The sequence below is a fragment of the Trachypithecus francoisi genome, unplaced genomic scaffold (assembly GCF_009764315.1).
Source record: "Trachypithecus francoisi isolate TF-2019V2 unplaced genomic scaffold, Tfra_2.0 Lachesis_group20, whole genome shotgun sequence".
Lineage (NCBI taxonomy): Eukaryota > Metazoa > Chordata > Mammalia > Primates > Cercopithecidae > Trachypithecus > Trachypithecus francoisi.
Genome location: NW_022681466.1, coordinates 10,382,688 through 10,397,000, shown reverse-complemented (window position 1 = coordinate 10,397,000; position 14,313 = coordinate 10,382,688). Strand labels below are relative to the sequence as shown.

The 14,313-nt window shown below is 55.9% G+C and overlaps 1 protein-coding gene across 1 annotated transcript; it reads left to right on the top strand.

Annotated features, from left to right (window-relative positions):
• Positions 1-5,281: 5,281 nt before the first annotated feature.
• Positions 5,282-13,891, top strand: LGALS3BP (galectin 3 binding protein). Its single transcript, XM_033182453.1, is given in 7 exon segments — positions 5,282-5,563; positions 8,147-8,221; positions 9,198-9,389; positions 10,400-10,531; positions 11,942-12,058; positions 12,061-12,187; positions 12,450-13,891. Coding segments are annotated over 6 exon segments (1,749 nt in total). The 5' UTR covers positions 5,282-5,563; positions 8,147-8,169; the 3' UTR covers positions 13,579-13,891.
• Positions 13,892-14,313: the final 422 nt, after the last annotated feature.

The following is a 14,313-nucleotide window of genomic DNA, read 5'->3' as shown; positions in this document are numbered from 1 at the left end:
TCACTGCAACCTCTGCCTCCCAGGTTTAAGGGATTCTCCTGCCTCAGCCTTCCGAGTAGCTGGGATTACAGGTGTGCACCACCACACCCGGCTAATTTGTTATATTTTGGTAGAGATGGGGTTTCACCATGTTGGCCAGGCTGGTCTTGAATTCCTGACCTCAAGTGATCTGCCCTCCTTGGCCTCCCAAAGTGCTGGGATTACAGGCGTGAGCCACCATGCTCAGTGGGACTCAGTTAATTTAGAGTTTATTTTGCCACGGTTGAGGACGTGGGTGTCCCTGACAACAGCCTCAGGAGGGCCTGACAATGTGGGCCCAAGGTGATGGGAGCACAGCTTGGTTTTATACATTTTAGGGAGATATTAAGACATCAATCAACACATGTAAAATGAACATTGGTTCGGTCTGGAAAGGCAGGACAACTCCAAGTGGGGAGGGGGCTTCCAGGTCACAGGTAGGTGAGAGACAAATGGTGGCATTCTTCTTTTTTTTTCTTTTGACGGAGTCTTGCTCTGTCGCCCAGGCTGGAGTGAGTGGCGCCATCTCGGCTCACTGCAACCTCCACCTCCCGAGTTCACGCCATTCTCCTGCCTCAGCCTCCCAAGTAGCTGGGACCACAGGCAGGAGCCACCTCGCCCAGCTAATTTTTTGTATTTTTAGTAGAGACGGGTTTTCACCATGTTAGCCAGGATGGTCTCGATCTCCTGACCTCATGATCCGCCCGCCTCGGCCTCTCAGAGTGCTGGGATTCCAGGCGTGGCCACCGCGCTCGGCGAGCAGAGGGTGACTGAATAGAATGGAAGGCAAGTTGGCCCTAAGCAGCCCCAGCTTCACTTTTCCCTTTAGCTGGTGATTTTGGGGCCCAAGATATTTTCCTTTCACAACTCTGTTCTCTATGGGAACAAATGACTTCAACCCTTATCTCCCACCATACTCAAAATTCACTCAGGAAAGACTAGAGACCCAAATATAACAGCTAAAAGTACCAGACTCCTAGAAGACAGGAGAAAACCTTTGTGACCTAGGGTTAGGCCAAGATTTCATAGATCTGACAGCAGAAGAATGACACATTGAGCTTCATCCAAATTCAAAACCTTTCCTCTGCCAGGCACAGTGCCTCACACCTCTAATCCCAGCACTTTGGGAGGCTGAGGCAGGCAGATCACCTGAGGTCAGGAGTTCGGGACCAGCCTGAACAACATGGTGAAACCCTGTCTCTACTAAAAATATAAAAATTAGCTAGGTGTGGTGATGCAGCCTCCCAAGTAATCCCAGCTACTCAGGAGGCTGAGCCAGGAGAATCACTTGAACCGGGAGGCAGAGGTTGCAGTGGGCCGAACTTGTGCCATTGCACTTCAGCCTGGGCAACAAGAGCCAAACTCCATCTCAAAATAAATAAATAAATAAATAATAAATAAATAAATAAAAATAAAACTTTGCTCTTCAGGAAACACCGTTAAGATAATGAAAAGCATCCCGGCGTGGTGGCTCACGCCTGTAATCCCAGCACTTTGGGAGGCCGAGGCGGGCGGATCACGAGGTCAGGAGATTGAGACCATCCTGGCTAACATGGTGAAACCCCGTCTCTACTAAAAATACAAAAAAATTAGCCAGGCGAGGTGGTGGGCACCTGTAGTCCCAGCTACTCGGGAGGCTGAGGCAGGAGAATGGTGTGAACCTGGGAGGCGGAGCTTTCAGAGAGCCGAGATAGAGCCACTGTGCTCCAGCCTGGGCAACAGAGTGAGACTCCGTCTCAAAAAAAACAGAAGGCTGGGCACGGTGATTCACGCCTGTAATCCCAGCACTTTGGGAGGCCGAGGCAGGCGAATCACGAGGTCGGGAGATTGAGACCATCCTGGCCAACACGGTGAAACCCCATCTCTACTAAAAAAAAATACAAAAAATTAGCTGGCATGGTGGCGGGTGCCTGTAGTCTCAGCTACTCAGGAGACTGAGGCAGGAGAATGGCGTGAACCCAGGAGGCAGAGGTTGCAGTGAGCCAAGATCGCGCCACTGCACTCCAGCCTGGGGGACAGAGCAAGATTCTGTCTCAGGAAGAAAATAAAAGATAATGGAAAGCAAGCTTTTCGTTAAAAAAAAAAATGTGTAGATCATACATCTGCTACAGGAACAGAATATATATGAAGAACTTACACAACAAACAAGCCAGTTTTCAAATGTGCGTAAGATCTGAACAGTTGCTTTGCCAAAGAGATGGTGTGAATGACTGAGAAGCATAAAGATGCTCAACATCATTCATCATTATAACCACAAAGAAACTTCACTACACGCCCTCCAGAATGGATGGAATTGAAAGGCTGACAACAGCAAGTGTTGGTGATGATTTAGAGCCACTGGAACACGAAGAAACTACTAGCAAAATGTTTCAGCAACTTTGGAAAACAGTTTCTTTTCTTTTTTCCTTTTTCTTTTTTTTTTTTTTTTTTCTGAGAAGATGTTGCACTCTGTCGCCCAGGCTGGAGTGCAGTGGCGCAATCTCAGCTCACTGCAACCTCTGCCTCCCGGGTTCAAGCGATTCTCCTGCCTCAGCCTCCGAATAGCTGGGATTACAGGCGCCCACCACTATGTTTGGCTAATTTTTGTATTTTTTTGTAGAGACAGGGTCTCACCATCTTGACCAGGCTGGTCTTGAACTCCTGACCTTGTGATCTACCCACCGCAGCCTCCTGAAGTGCTGGGGTAGTTTCTTAAAAAGGTAAACATGTATTTACCGTATGACCCAGTAATGCTGCTCCTAGGTGTTTACACAAAATAAATACTTACATTCACACAAAGACTTGTATCCAAATGTTTCCAGCAGCTTTGTGCATCATAGTGGAAGACGGAATGACCCAAATGTCCATCAGTGCAAATATGCATGAACAGCTGTGTTCTGTCCATACAGAGGGCCGCTACCCAGCAAAACCAGGAGCCAGTTACTGACTGTTGAGATAGCATGGATGGATCTCAAAAGCACTGTGGTAAGTAAAAGAAGCCACATGCAAAATATTAAATGCTGTGTGATTCCATTTAGAGGGAATTCTAGAGGCCAGGAGTGGTGCCTCATGCCTGTAATCCCAGCGCTTTGGGAGGCAGAGGCAGGTGGATCACCTGAGGTCAGAAGTTTGAGGCCAGCCTGACCAATATGGAGAAACCCCTTCTCTACTAAAAATACAAAAATTAGCTGGGCGTGGTGATGGGCGCACCTGTAATCCCAGCTACTCGGGAGGCTGAGGCAGGAGAATTGTGTGAACCTGGGAGGCAGAGGTTGCAGTGAGCCGAGATCGTGCCACTGCACTCCAGCCTGGGCAATGGAGGGAGAAGAAAAGAAGGAGGGTGTCTTAGAAAAGAAGACAAAATAGAGGGAATTTAGGAAAGGCAACCAGCAGTGGCAGTAGCTGAGAAGTGGTTGCTGGGAAGGGACTGGGGGAGGGGTGGTTGCAGAGAGGCATAAGAGAATTCCTGGAGTGATTAAAACACCCTAGGTAATGATTATCACGATACTATCGCTACACATTTGCCAAAACTTTGCAGGTAAACTACATGCCAACAAAGCCAATTTTTAAAAAGAAGAAAAGGATGCATTTGAAATCCCGGTTTTTTCCCTTCCAGCTGCACAATTTTAGCCGATTACGTTGCCTCGTTGAGCCTCTGTTTTCTCGTCTGTCACAGGGAACATAAGAGCAGCTGCTTCCCATCATGGCTGGAAGTATTAAATGCGTTCATTCGTGGCAAGGTTCACAGTAATGCCTGGTGAAATCCATATTAGCTATTATAGGGAGTGTTCCTCTGTTTGCGGAGAGGTTTGGGGTAGAGGCACAAAAGATGATCTTACAGGCCAGTTAACCATTCTCATCTCTGAAAACGCCCAGCATTTTCCCCACCGTGTCTTAGGAGTGGCTTCCTGATGACAGCAGTTCTGTCCACATAAATCTGAGGCTCTCACCCAGCTGTCTTCTTAGAACTGAGCTGCCTGTCCGCTGCCTGTCCCCTGCCAGCGCTTCCCACCACCCCCTGGTCATCGCACACCGGAAAGGCCTTGTGAGCCCCAGGGGAGTAGATACTGGTGCTCTGATTCCACAAGGAGGCCTCTGGGTCTTCCATTTTACCTGCCTGGATGGCTCAGGACTTTCCCCGGGCTCTGGGGCTAAAGATTCAGCATCTGAGTTTTAAAACATTTCCCAGCACTTCCCAGAGATGCCCTCCTGTCCTCAGCACTCCTGTCCTTCCCTGGCCACTTGGGCAGAAGTCATTAGCGCTGCTGAGAAGGGATGATGCTGGGGTTTCTGTGCACTGAGGCCCTTAATCCGGATGAGATTTTTTAAACTCCCCACAGCCTGCTCTGCCAGTTCTATTTCCAGCTGCATCTGCCCCTGGGTCTTCACAGCTCCTCTGGACGGGATTAGGCAAACCGTGCAGCTGCCTATAACCTCACGTCTTGAGGGAAATAGTCATTGAATCTCTGACCTCTGGGCTGGCTGTCTCGGACTCTGAGCTGCCAGGGAACCAGGACTTTCCACCCGGTGGGACTGCCTGGGGGCTTTTGAAATGCCCCTGCCTGTCCCCCACTCCCAGAGATGGTGACTTCCTGGGTCTGGGCATTAGGAGTTTGTAAAACTCCCCAATGATTCTTCTGTCCAGCCCAGGCTGAGAACCACTGGTCAGAGGCCTGGGCACATCCCAAGGCTCGTCCAGAATCACGGGGTGCAAGTGACAGAAACAAGAGAGGCTGCTGATTGCCTCACTGAGCGGGTGAAGCCCAGGCTTGACCACTGATTAGGCCAGTTGGACCCAGGAGCTCAGGCCGGAGGATGCCTGCTTCCCTCTGCTCTGTCCCGTGGGCCCCAGCAGCCTGGGCCCACATCCTCTCAGTCGGAAGCCGGCTCTCACCAGCTGGCTGGGCTCACAGCCCCACCCTGAAACCAGTAGTGTGGCCCAGGGAGCCCCGCAGGGCTCAGACAGCCAGGCCTTGGGTGGTTGAAGGCCAAGAGCTGGGGGCCCTCTGGGAGCCACAGAGCCTGGAGTGGGAGAGGGTGCTCCCCAAGGGACAATTGAGGTGCTGGCTTTCGGTGGGAGGAAAGGGGATGGGTATGAGCTGGACAGAGCCATTAGGTCACCAAGAGAGGCTCTGTGCCCCGCCACCAGGTGCAGACTGTCTGGGCCCAGAGCCTCTGCTGCTTCCCCTCCCATCCCCCAAATACCAGCCCCCGGCCAGCCTGGCGGCGTTTCCGACTGAGTGTGGCTGTCAGTCCTCTTGCAGGCCTTGCTCCAGCCAGACTCCCGCCTTGGGCCTCTGCCAGCCCGGCACTGATACCCACGGGCAGAGCTGAGACGAAAGAGAGGGACCCTAGGGAGTATCAGCAGCAGCCAATCTCAGAAGACATCTATGTCAGGTGGTTTCTAGAAATCGAAAGTAGACTCTTTTCTGAAGCATTTCCTGGGATCAGCCTGACCACACTCCACCCTGGGAGAGGCTTCTGGGTCGAAGGAGCAGTCTGCAGAGGGCTCCTGTGGCTGGAAGCGAGGGGGCTCCAGCACAGCCATAGCAGCTGCCCCAGCCAGGTAAGCTCCTGCCTGCAGCTCTCAGGCGGGCACCTCTCTCTCTCTTTCTCTCTTTTTTTTTTTTTTTTTTGAGACAGGGTCTCACTCTGTCACCCAGGCTGGAGTACAGTGATGCGATCTCTGCTCACTGCAGCCTCTGCCTCCTGGGTTCAAACGATTCTCCTGCCTCAGACTCCCAAGTAGCTGGGATTACAGGTGCGCACCACCACGTCCAGTTAATTTTTGTATTTTTAGTAGAGATAGGGTTTCGCCATGTTGGCCAGCCTGGCCTCAAACTCCTGACCTCTGGTGATCTACCCGCCTCGGCCTCCCAAAATGCTGGGATGACAGGTGTGAGCCATCGTGCCCGGCCAGGGCACCCCTCTCTCTACATAGGCAAGTGGGGATCATGCCTCCCTGTTTGCACATAGGCCTGGAGCTGGGGATCCCACAGGGCCTCTGTGTACAGTTGGGCAGATGACTCACTGCACAAGGATACCAGCCAAAGGGCAAGTGGGTTAGAATTCAGGTTGGCCCTCTCTCAGACCTGTGCATTTGGCCTAGGCCGGCACCCACTCCTCGGAAGAGCACCTTTTTTTCTGATTTGCATGAAGGGGCCAACACAGGCAGCTGGATCTCAACTCCCCGTATGAAGGAATCAGGCAAAAATAGCCAGCCGCTGCTACCCAAAGGGCAGAACGCCACCTGCCAGGTGCTTCATTGCCCACGTTTTTTTTGAGACAGAGTCTTGCTCTGTTACCCAGGCTGTAGTGCAATGGCTTACTGCAAACTGCCTGTCAGATTCAAACAATTCTGTTGCCTCAGCCTCCTGAGTAGCTGGGACTACAGATGCGCACCACCATGCCCAGCTTATTCTTCTTCTTATTATTATTATTATTTTGTATTTTTAGTAGAGGCAGGGTTTTACCATGTTGGCCAGGCTGGTCTCAAACTCCTGACCTCAAATGATACACCTGCCCCAGCCTCCCAAAGTTCTAGGATTACAGGCATGAGCCATCGCGCCTGGCCACTTGGCCATTTTTTCCAAGGCCCTGAGTTACTGTCCCAGGACGGACAAACCTGGTGGCTGCAGCAGAGTGAAGTGGCTGGGGGCAGAAGTGGAGAGGGCGTCCACCCATACTGGCGTGCCTGGGACTGAGGGTTTCCCAGGACACAGGGAAACTTCAGTGCTAAAACAAGCACAGTCCCCAGCACATGGGACAAGCGGTCACACCCTGGCCCCTTTAGCCATCTATTGACATTGATGCAGGGAGGAGAGGTGGGCTCCACCGAGCAGACCCCCTGCCTGTGGCTCACCGGCTGTGGACGTGGGGCCTGTTTGCCTCTCTGGGTGTCAGATCATTCACTTGTAAGGTGGGGCGTAACTAAGGTGGTTCTCAGGGTCACGGTAAGGCCACTAGTGGTGCCTGGGGAGAGCCCTGACAAGGGGTGGCTGCGCAGTGCCAGTGAGCGTGAGTCCCAGAACAAAGCTCTCACCAGCCAGGGCACCCAGCTCCCAGGGCGCTTGTTCATGCAGACTCCCATGCAGAGAGGCTAGGGCGAGGCCAGCCATGACTGTGCTTCCGACTAGCTCTGGGGATGCCATTGCAGCCGTCCACCAGGCCCCCTCTGAGCAGCCTCAAGGTCACCAGGCCCAGACTCCCAGCCGGTGCCCACAGCAGTGCCACCCAGAGGCCTGCCCCTGGCTTGCTGAACTGAGGGGACAGTGTCAGGTGTCACAGGATTCTTACCGAACCAGAGAAACCATAACTGTCTCTCCATTGGCATGGTGTGGGGGAGGGAGGCAGGCGAAGACAAAAGTGTGGAAATTACATGGAGGCAAGAACACCAGGCCAGAAGGCGGAGACCCGGACCTCCCCGACCCCAGCCTGAGTGTCAGTGTCTTGGGGATACTTCAGCATTTCCTCCCCGTTCTTCCCCCAGCATGGCCCACCCTGGGCTGCAGCCCTGACCCTTTTCCCTTATCTGCCCCATCTGAATACCATGGAGCCCCGATATGTCTCCCTGCTGCTTATCTGTCACCCCTGGCCCAGATTCCGTGGCCTCTCCTGACGAGTCCCCTCCCATCCACTCTCCAGGCTGCAGGCTCGTCTTTGCCTGCTTAGACCTCTGGGACAGTCCCTGCAGGGGTCTGTTGCCTGAAGATTAAGGCCCAGATCTTAACCAGGCTCACCCAGCCTCCCGACCTGGGCCTGTGCCCATGGCCGCCTCCCTCTCCACCCTCCCCGCCTGTGCTCATGTGGCAGCCTTGCCCGGGGCCTGGTTTTTAGAGATGAGCTCACTTGCCTCTAGTCACCGATTCTTGCTGTCCTTAACTGCCAGGGGGGTACCCCCAGCCCACCCCTTCATCTAGCCAAGTCTTACACATCTTTCCAGGAGCATGCTGCAGACCAAGGGAGGGGCCCCTGTGGGGCGCTTCCATAGCACCCATCCCACTTACTGGGACCATAGTGGGCTCTGCAGGAGAGGGATCCCGCCTGCCACACAGCCCAGGTCGGGCTGAAGGGTTAATGGGCAGGCCGGTCCGCAGGCTTCGGGCCACCTGGCTCCCGTGCCTCACTCCGCCACTTCTGTCTGCAGCAGGATCTGGGCATCCAAGCACAGCCATGGCCCCTCCGAGGCTCTTCTGGGTGTGGTTGCTGGTCGCAGGGATCCAAGGTGAGCTGAGCCCCTGGAAAATGCCAAAAGCAAGAGTCTGTAAGGCTGCTGCAGCCTGGGTCTGCGCAGAGCTTCAAGGAGATGCTCTGCCTGGGGCCCGGGGCCCAGCGGTTAGCCAGGTCTTCTCTCCTGCTTGAAGCACCAGGTATCCCAAGTGATGGTGGCTTGGAGGTTCCAGGGGGCTCACCTGGGCTCAGGTGAGATGCAGGGTATAGAGAGGACACTAAGGAGTCCTCCATTCTGTTCAGAGGGAACCAGAGGAGCTGGTCAAGCCAGCAGGCACCGGGGCTCTGGTGAAGTCAGTGGCCTTGGACGCAGGTCAATCTTCCAGAGGGTCCCGGCTGCTTTTCCTGACATCCTTTACACGGTGAGCCCCTGGAGGCTCCTGCTCATTCCGGGGGCCCCACGGAAGCCAGATGCACCCCCAACTAGATTCAGGCACCCAGCTCCTGCCCGGCTCTGTCAGCTCCTGTAGGGGCTGGAGTGGCAGTGGGCTGAGTCCCAGAAGGACGCGTGTGGAGTGGGAATCCCATTCTCTGCCCTGGAAACATCCTGCCTGTGCTCCCAGGGGTCCCTAGGCCTGCTGCCCCCCATAGGCCAGCACCCCCAAACTGCAGACACCCTCAGGAGGGGTCAGCACGGGGCCTCCATTCCCCCACGATCCTTCCCTCGGGGTCTTGCCACCTCCATTCCCAGTGCTTGAGAACCCGGGGCTTCTCTGTCCCTGTTCTGTCTGTGGAGTGAAGGGCTGAGACCCCTAAAACAAGGAAAGGCGAGTTTAGCCTCCGTGGGGCAGGGGGGCTGTATGTATCTTCCACTCCTCCCTCAGGGAGGTGTCCCTCATGGAGAGGCCGGGGGACCTTGAAACCCTGGAAAAGAAGCCCAGCAGGGGAGACGCAGGACAGCGTGGGTCCTGGAGGTGTGGGCAGTGGGTGCTGCAGGCCCCAGCCTGGCCCTCGCTGGTCTCTGCCTGCAGGCATGAACGATGGTGACATGCGGCTGGCCGATGGGGGCACCACCAACCAGGGCCGCGTGGAGATCTTCTACAGAGGCCAGTGGGGCACTGTGTGCGACAACCTGTGGGACCTGACTGATGCCAGCGTCATCTGCCGGGCCCTGGGCTTTGAGAACGCCACCCAGGCTCTGGGCAGAGCTGCCTTCGGGCAAGGTAGGGCCTGCTGTCCCCGTCCTCCAAGGCCGAGACCCACAGCACAGCCAGCTCCCAGGCAGGGCAAATTCCGGAAGGCAAGACAGTCGGGTTTCAAAGACATGCAAATTGGATTACTATTAATTTAGCAAGAGCAAACAAACAATTTTTTTTTTTTTTAACGGAGTCTCGCTCTGTCACCCAGGCTGGAGTGCAGTGGCACGATCTCGGCTCACTGCAACCTCGGCCTCCTGAGTTCAAGCGATTCTCCTGCCTCAGCCTTCTGAGTAGCTGGGATTGCAGGTACTTGCCACCATGCCCGGCTGATTTTTGTATTTTTTAGTAGAGAAGGGGTTTCGCCATGTTGGCCAGGTTGGTCTTGAACTTCTGGTGTCAAGTGATCTGCCCGCCTCAGCCTCCCAAAGTGCTGGGATGACCACACCCGGCCTAAGAGCAAACACTTTTGATGGCGCTGAAGCCCTGTGGATCAAGTTCCGGTGGGACTGCTTCACCCACACTTGGCCGGTGACCGTGGCGGGTGCTTGGGCAGTTTCAAGAGCTCGGCTGGGCTTGTTCCGTCCGGCCCAGAAACTCCACTCCAGGAGTTTATCCTCTTGAAACAATTTCACCTCAAAAGAAAAGTCTGTACGCAGGAAGATTTCCACTGATGCAGCAGTTGCGATTCTGGAAAAAAAAAGAGAAACAATCCACCAACTATTTAGCAGCAGGGATAGTCACACAATTACAGTATGTGAGCCTGATGTTGCAGGGATAGGCACGCAATTACTGTACATGAACGTGATGTCGCTGAAGGAGCCAGTAAGCTTTATAAGCATGAAGGCTAAGTTTATGGCCTGACGTTGCAATCGCAAACCTAGCCCTTGCTGGAATATCCACCATGGTTCGCCGGTGAAGACCTGTACGCAGACGGACCCGCACGGCTGGGGCGGGGAACAAAGGGCTGAGTCTCACTGTGGGACTCCTAGGTGCAGTCATCATGCCCCCAGCCCTGCCGTCTGCTGTGTCCACAGGATCAGGCCCCATCATGCTGGACGAGGTCCAGTGCATGGGAACCGAGGCCTCGCTGGCCGACTGCAAGTCCCTGGGCTGGCTGAAGAGCAACTGCAGGCACGAGAGAGACGCTGGTGTGGTCTGCACCAATGGTGAGCACCTCCCTGCGGAGGCCCCAGCGTGCCCTGGGGTCCCGTGGCCCCTGCCCCTCCCGGCACCACCCACACACACACGAAGCACACAAAGGTTCCTTCCACTACCACCTGCCCACTCCGCATGGAGAGTCCCGGACGTCCAAAGAGCCCATCAGCTCCCAGTCCCACAGTCCCAGACTCCTCCCCAGCTCCTTCTGGAGAAACACCCAGAACCACCACGTCTCCATGCGGAACCCGAGTGTGGGGCAGGGAGCCACAGTTTCAGTGAGCAGGACACCTGGCTCCAGCCTGACCTGAAATGCCAGCGCCCGCTCGGAAATATACTTCACAGCATGCGACAGGCTCAAGCCCATCCTGGCAGAGGGAGGCCCGATACTCGTCGCCCCAGCCTGCTTCCCCCAACCCAGCCCGGTTTGGAGGGAACCCAGGCTGCTCTGTGGGTTGGAGCCCCTGGATCTGAGTGTCTTGTGTTTCTTTCGTGCCGAGGTGGTTCTTCCTGGAGGCCCCTAAGGCAGGAGGGGTCGAATCCCAGGGACCCCCTGTGCCCACATGGGATGGACAAATGGCTCGAGCCAAGCCTGGACTCACAGTGTGGGAAGCCCAGGAGACGCCATGGGACTGTCGGGGGCCGGGGGAGGCCAGGGGGAGCACGCGGGGCTGTGGGTGCCGGGCAAAAGCCCCGGGGGCAGGAGAGCTGTGGTAAGGCGTGCAGGTGGGAGGCAGCTGGGGGTCCTGCGGTGGCTCAGGTTTTAGGAGGCCCAGGGCAAGCCCACCTGGTTGAAAGGTCATGGTTACTTCAAACCTATTATATTTGTGACAGAAAAAAACTATGGGATTTCGTTTTGAGTTAGGCTTTGAGAGGGGCTCAAAGAAGGGGAGAGGGTACACCACACTGACCCCTGACCTGCAGGGGTCTCATGACTTCTGCAGGTCTTGTCCCCCACAGGAGGCTGCTCGAGGACTCCCAGAGTTCTAAAATGGGGTTGCCACAGGACCCTCACTTTTTAGGCCATCTAAGCAGGCAGTGGTTTTGGTTTGAGAAGGGCAGTGTCAGTGGTGGTTGATGACTGAGGCTGCGGAGTGGGGCTCCAGACTCAGCACCACCAAGTCTCCCTGCAGAGCTGCTGCCTGAATCAGGGAACAGCACAGAGCAGAGGGCCTAAAGCGGGGGCCTGGACAGGCTTGGCCAGGTCCCAGCTGCTCTTGTTCCCCAGGGCTGGAAGGGATGGGGCCTCACGGCCCAGGGATCCGACACTTTGGGTCTCTCCTGTCCCTCATCTTCCCAGGAGCCTTCCAGAGTGAATGAGGCAGCTACGAATCCCCCACTTTCAGATGAAGACGCTGACCCCAGAGAGGGGCAGCGTCCCGGCTCCTCACGCAGCCTGCTTCCCTCCCGCCCCTTCTTAGAAACCAGGAGCAACCACTCCCTGGACCTCTCCAGGGAGCTCTCGGAAGCCCTTGGCCAGATTTTTGACAGCCAGCAGGGCTGTGACCTGTCCATCAGCGTGAGTGTGCAGGGCGAGGACGCTTCTGTGGCCACACGGTCATCCTGACTGCCAACCTGGAGGCCCAGGCCCTGTGGAAGGAGCCAGGCAGCAATGTCACCATGAGTGTGGATGCCGAGTGTGTGCCCATGGTCAGGGACTTTCTCAGGTGAGCCGTCTTGTCCTCAGGCTCTGAGGCTGCCAGGGGCTTTGTCCTCCTCCCCGCTTCAAAAGCACACCCACACACACGCACACCTGCACACACTCTTGCATGCACATGTACCGTTGTCACACGTGCACTCACACAGTTGCACACACACGCATGCTCGCTCCCACGCTGTGCACACTCAGGTGGTTGTGTTGGACAGGCAGGCTCAGGGCTCCCCTGTTGTCCTGTGGGGCCAGCATCTGCTCTCCCTCTTTCTCCCCAGGTACTTCTACTCCCGAAGGATCGACTTTGCCCTGTCGTCGGTCAAGTGCTTCCACAAGCTGGCCTCTGCCTATGGGGCCAAGCAGCTGCAGGGCTACTGTGCGAGCCTCTTTGCCATCCTCCTCCCCCAGGACCCCTCGTTCCAGACGCCCCTGGACCTGTATGCCTATGCACTAGCCACAGGGGACACCCTGCTGGAGAAGCTCTGCCTGCAGTTCCTAGCCTGGAACTTCGAGGCCCTGACACAGGCCGAGGCCTGGCCCAGTGTCCCCACAGACCTGCTCCAGATGCTGCTGCCCAGGAGTGACCTGGTGGTGCCCAGCGAACTGGCCCTACTGAAGGCCGTGGACACCTGGAGCTGGGGGAAGCGCGCCTCCCGTGAGGAGGTGGAGGGCTTGGTGGAGAAGGTCAGCTTCCCTATGATGCTCCCTGAGGAGCTCTTTGAGCTACAGTTCAACCTGACCCTGTACTGGAGCCACAAGGCCCTGTTCCAGGGGAACACTCTGCAGGCCCTGGAATTCCACACTGTGCCCTTCCAGTTGCTGGCCCGGTACAAAGGCCTGAACCTCACCGAAGACGCCTACACGCCCCGGGTTTACACCTCGCCCACCTGGAGTGCCTCTGTGACGGACAGTTCCTGGCGTGCACGGAAGTCACAGCTGGTCTATCCGTCCAGACGGGGACCTTTGGTCAGATAGTCTTCTAATGACTTCCAAGCCCCCTCTGACTACAGATACCACCCCTACCAGTCCCTCCAGACCCCACAACACCCCAGCTTCCTCTTCCAGGACAAGAGGGTGTCCTTGTCCCTGGTCTACCTCCCCACCATTCAGAGCTGCTGGGACTACGCCTTCTCCTGCTCCTCCGACGAGCTCCCCGTCCTGGGCCTCACCAAGTCTGGCGGCTCAGATCGCACCATTGCCTACGAAAACAAAGCCCTGATGCTCTGCGAAGGCCTCTTTGTGGCAGACGTCACCGATGTCGAGGGCTGGAAGGCTGCGATTCCCAGTGCCCTGGACACCAACAGCTCCAAGAGCACCTCCTTCTTCCCCTGCCCAGCAGGGCACTTCAACAGTTTCCGCGTGGTCATCCGCCCCTTCTACCTGACCAATTCCTCGGGTGTGGACTAGATGGCGTGGCCCAAGGGTGGTAAGAACCCGAGAACCCCAGGACGCCCTCACTGCAGGCTCCCCTCCTTGGCTTCCTTCCTCTCTGCAACAATCATCAACAACCGTCCACCAGATGTCCCCCTACTCCCCTGAGCGCTCAGCTTCAAGACGACTTCCACTCGTGTACGCCAGGAGTTCTTCCACTGCCTCACCAGGTTCCAGGTGGTAAGCACCAGGGCACCCTCGAGGTCGCTCTGGGGTGCCCCCACAGCCCCTGGTCAGTCTGCCCTTGTCACTGGTCTGAGGTCATTAAAATGACATTGTGGTTCCTACATTTGTTTGTACAGAAAGTGTTGTTGGGTCTATACCATGTTTAGACATCAGGTGTGCCAGGCGCTGGGGGACAGGGAATGAGGCAGAGTCCCTGTCCTTGTGAAGCTACTGGCTAGCGGGGAAGATGGAACAGGAAGCACACCTCCCAGTCCGGAGCAATGACACAGTGGGACGCAAGCAGGAGGGTGCGCATCACTGCATGCGTGCACGTGGGTGTGTGATTGCGTGGGCATAGGCGTGTGTGTGTTCATGAAAGTCCGGCTGTGACGGGTGCCCTCACCCCTTATCTGGGTGGGTGTGCTTTATTTTATTTTATTCATTTATTTTTGAGACGGAATCTTGTTCTGTCGCCCAGGCTGGAGCGTAGTGGTGTGATCTTGGCTCACTGCAACCTCCACCTCCCGGTTTCAAGCACTTCTCCCG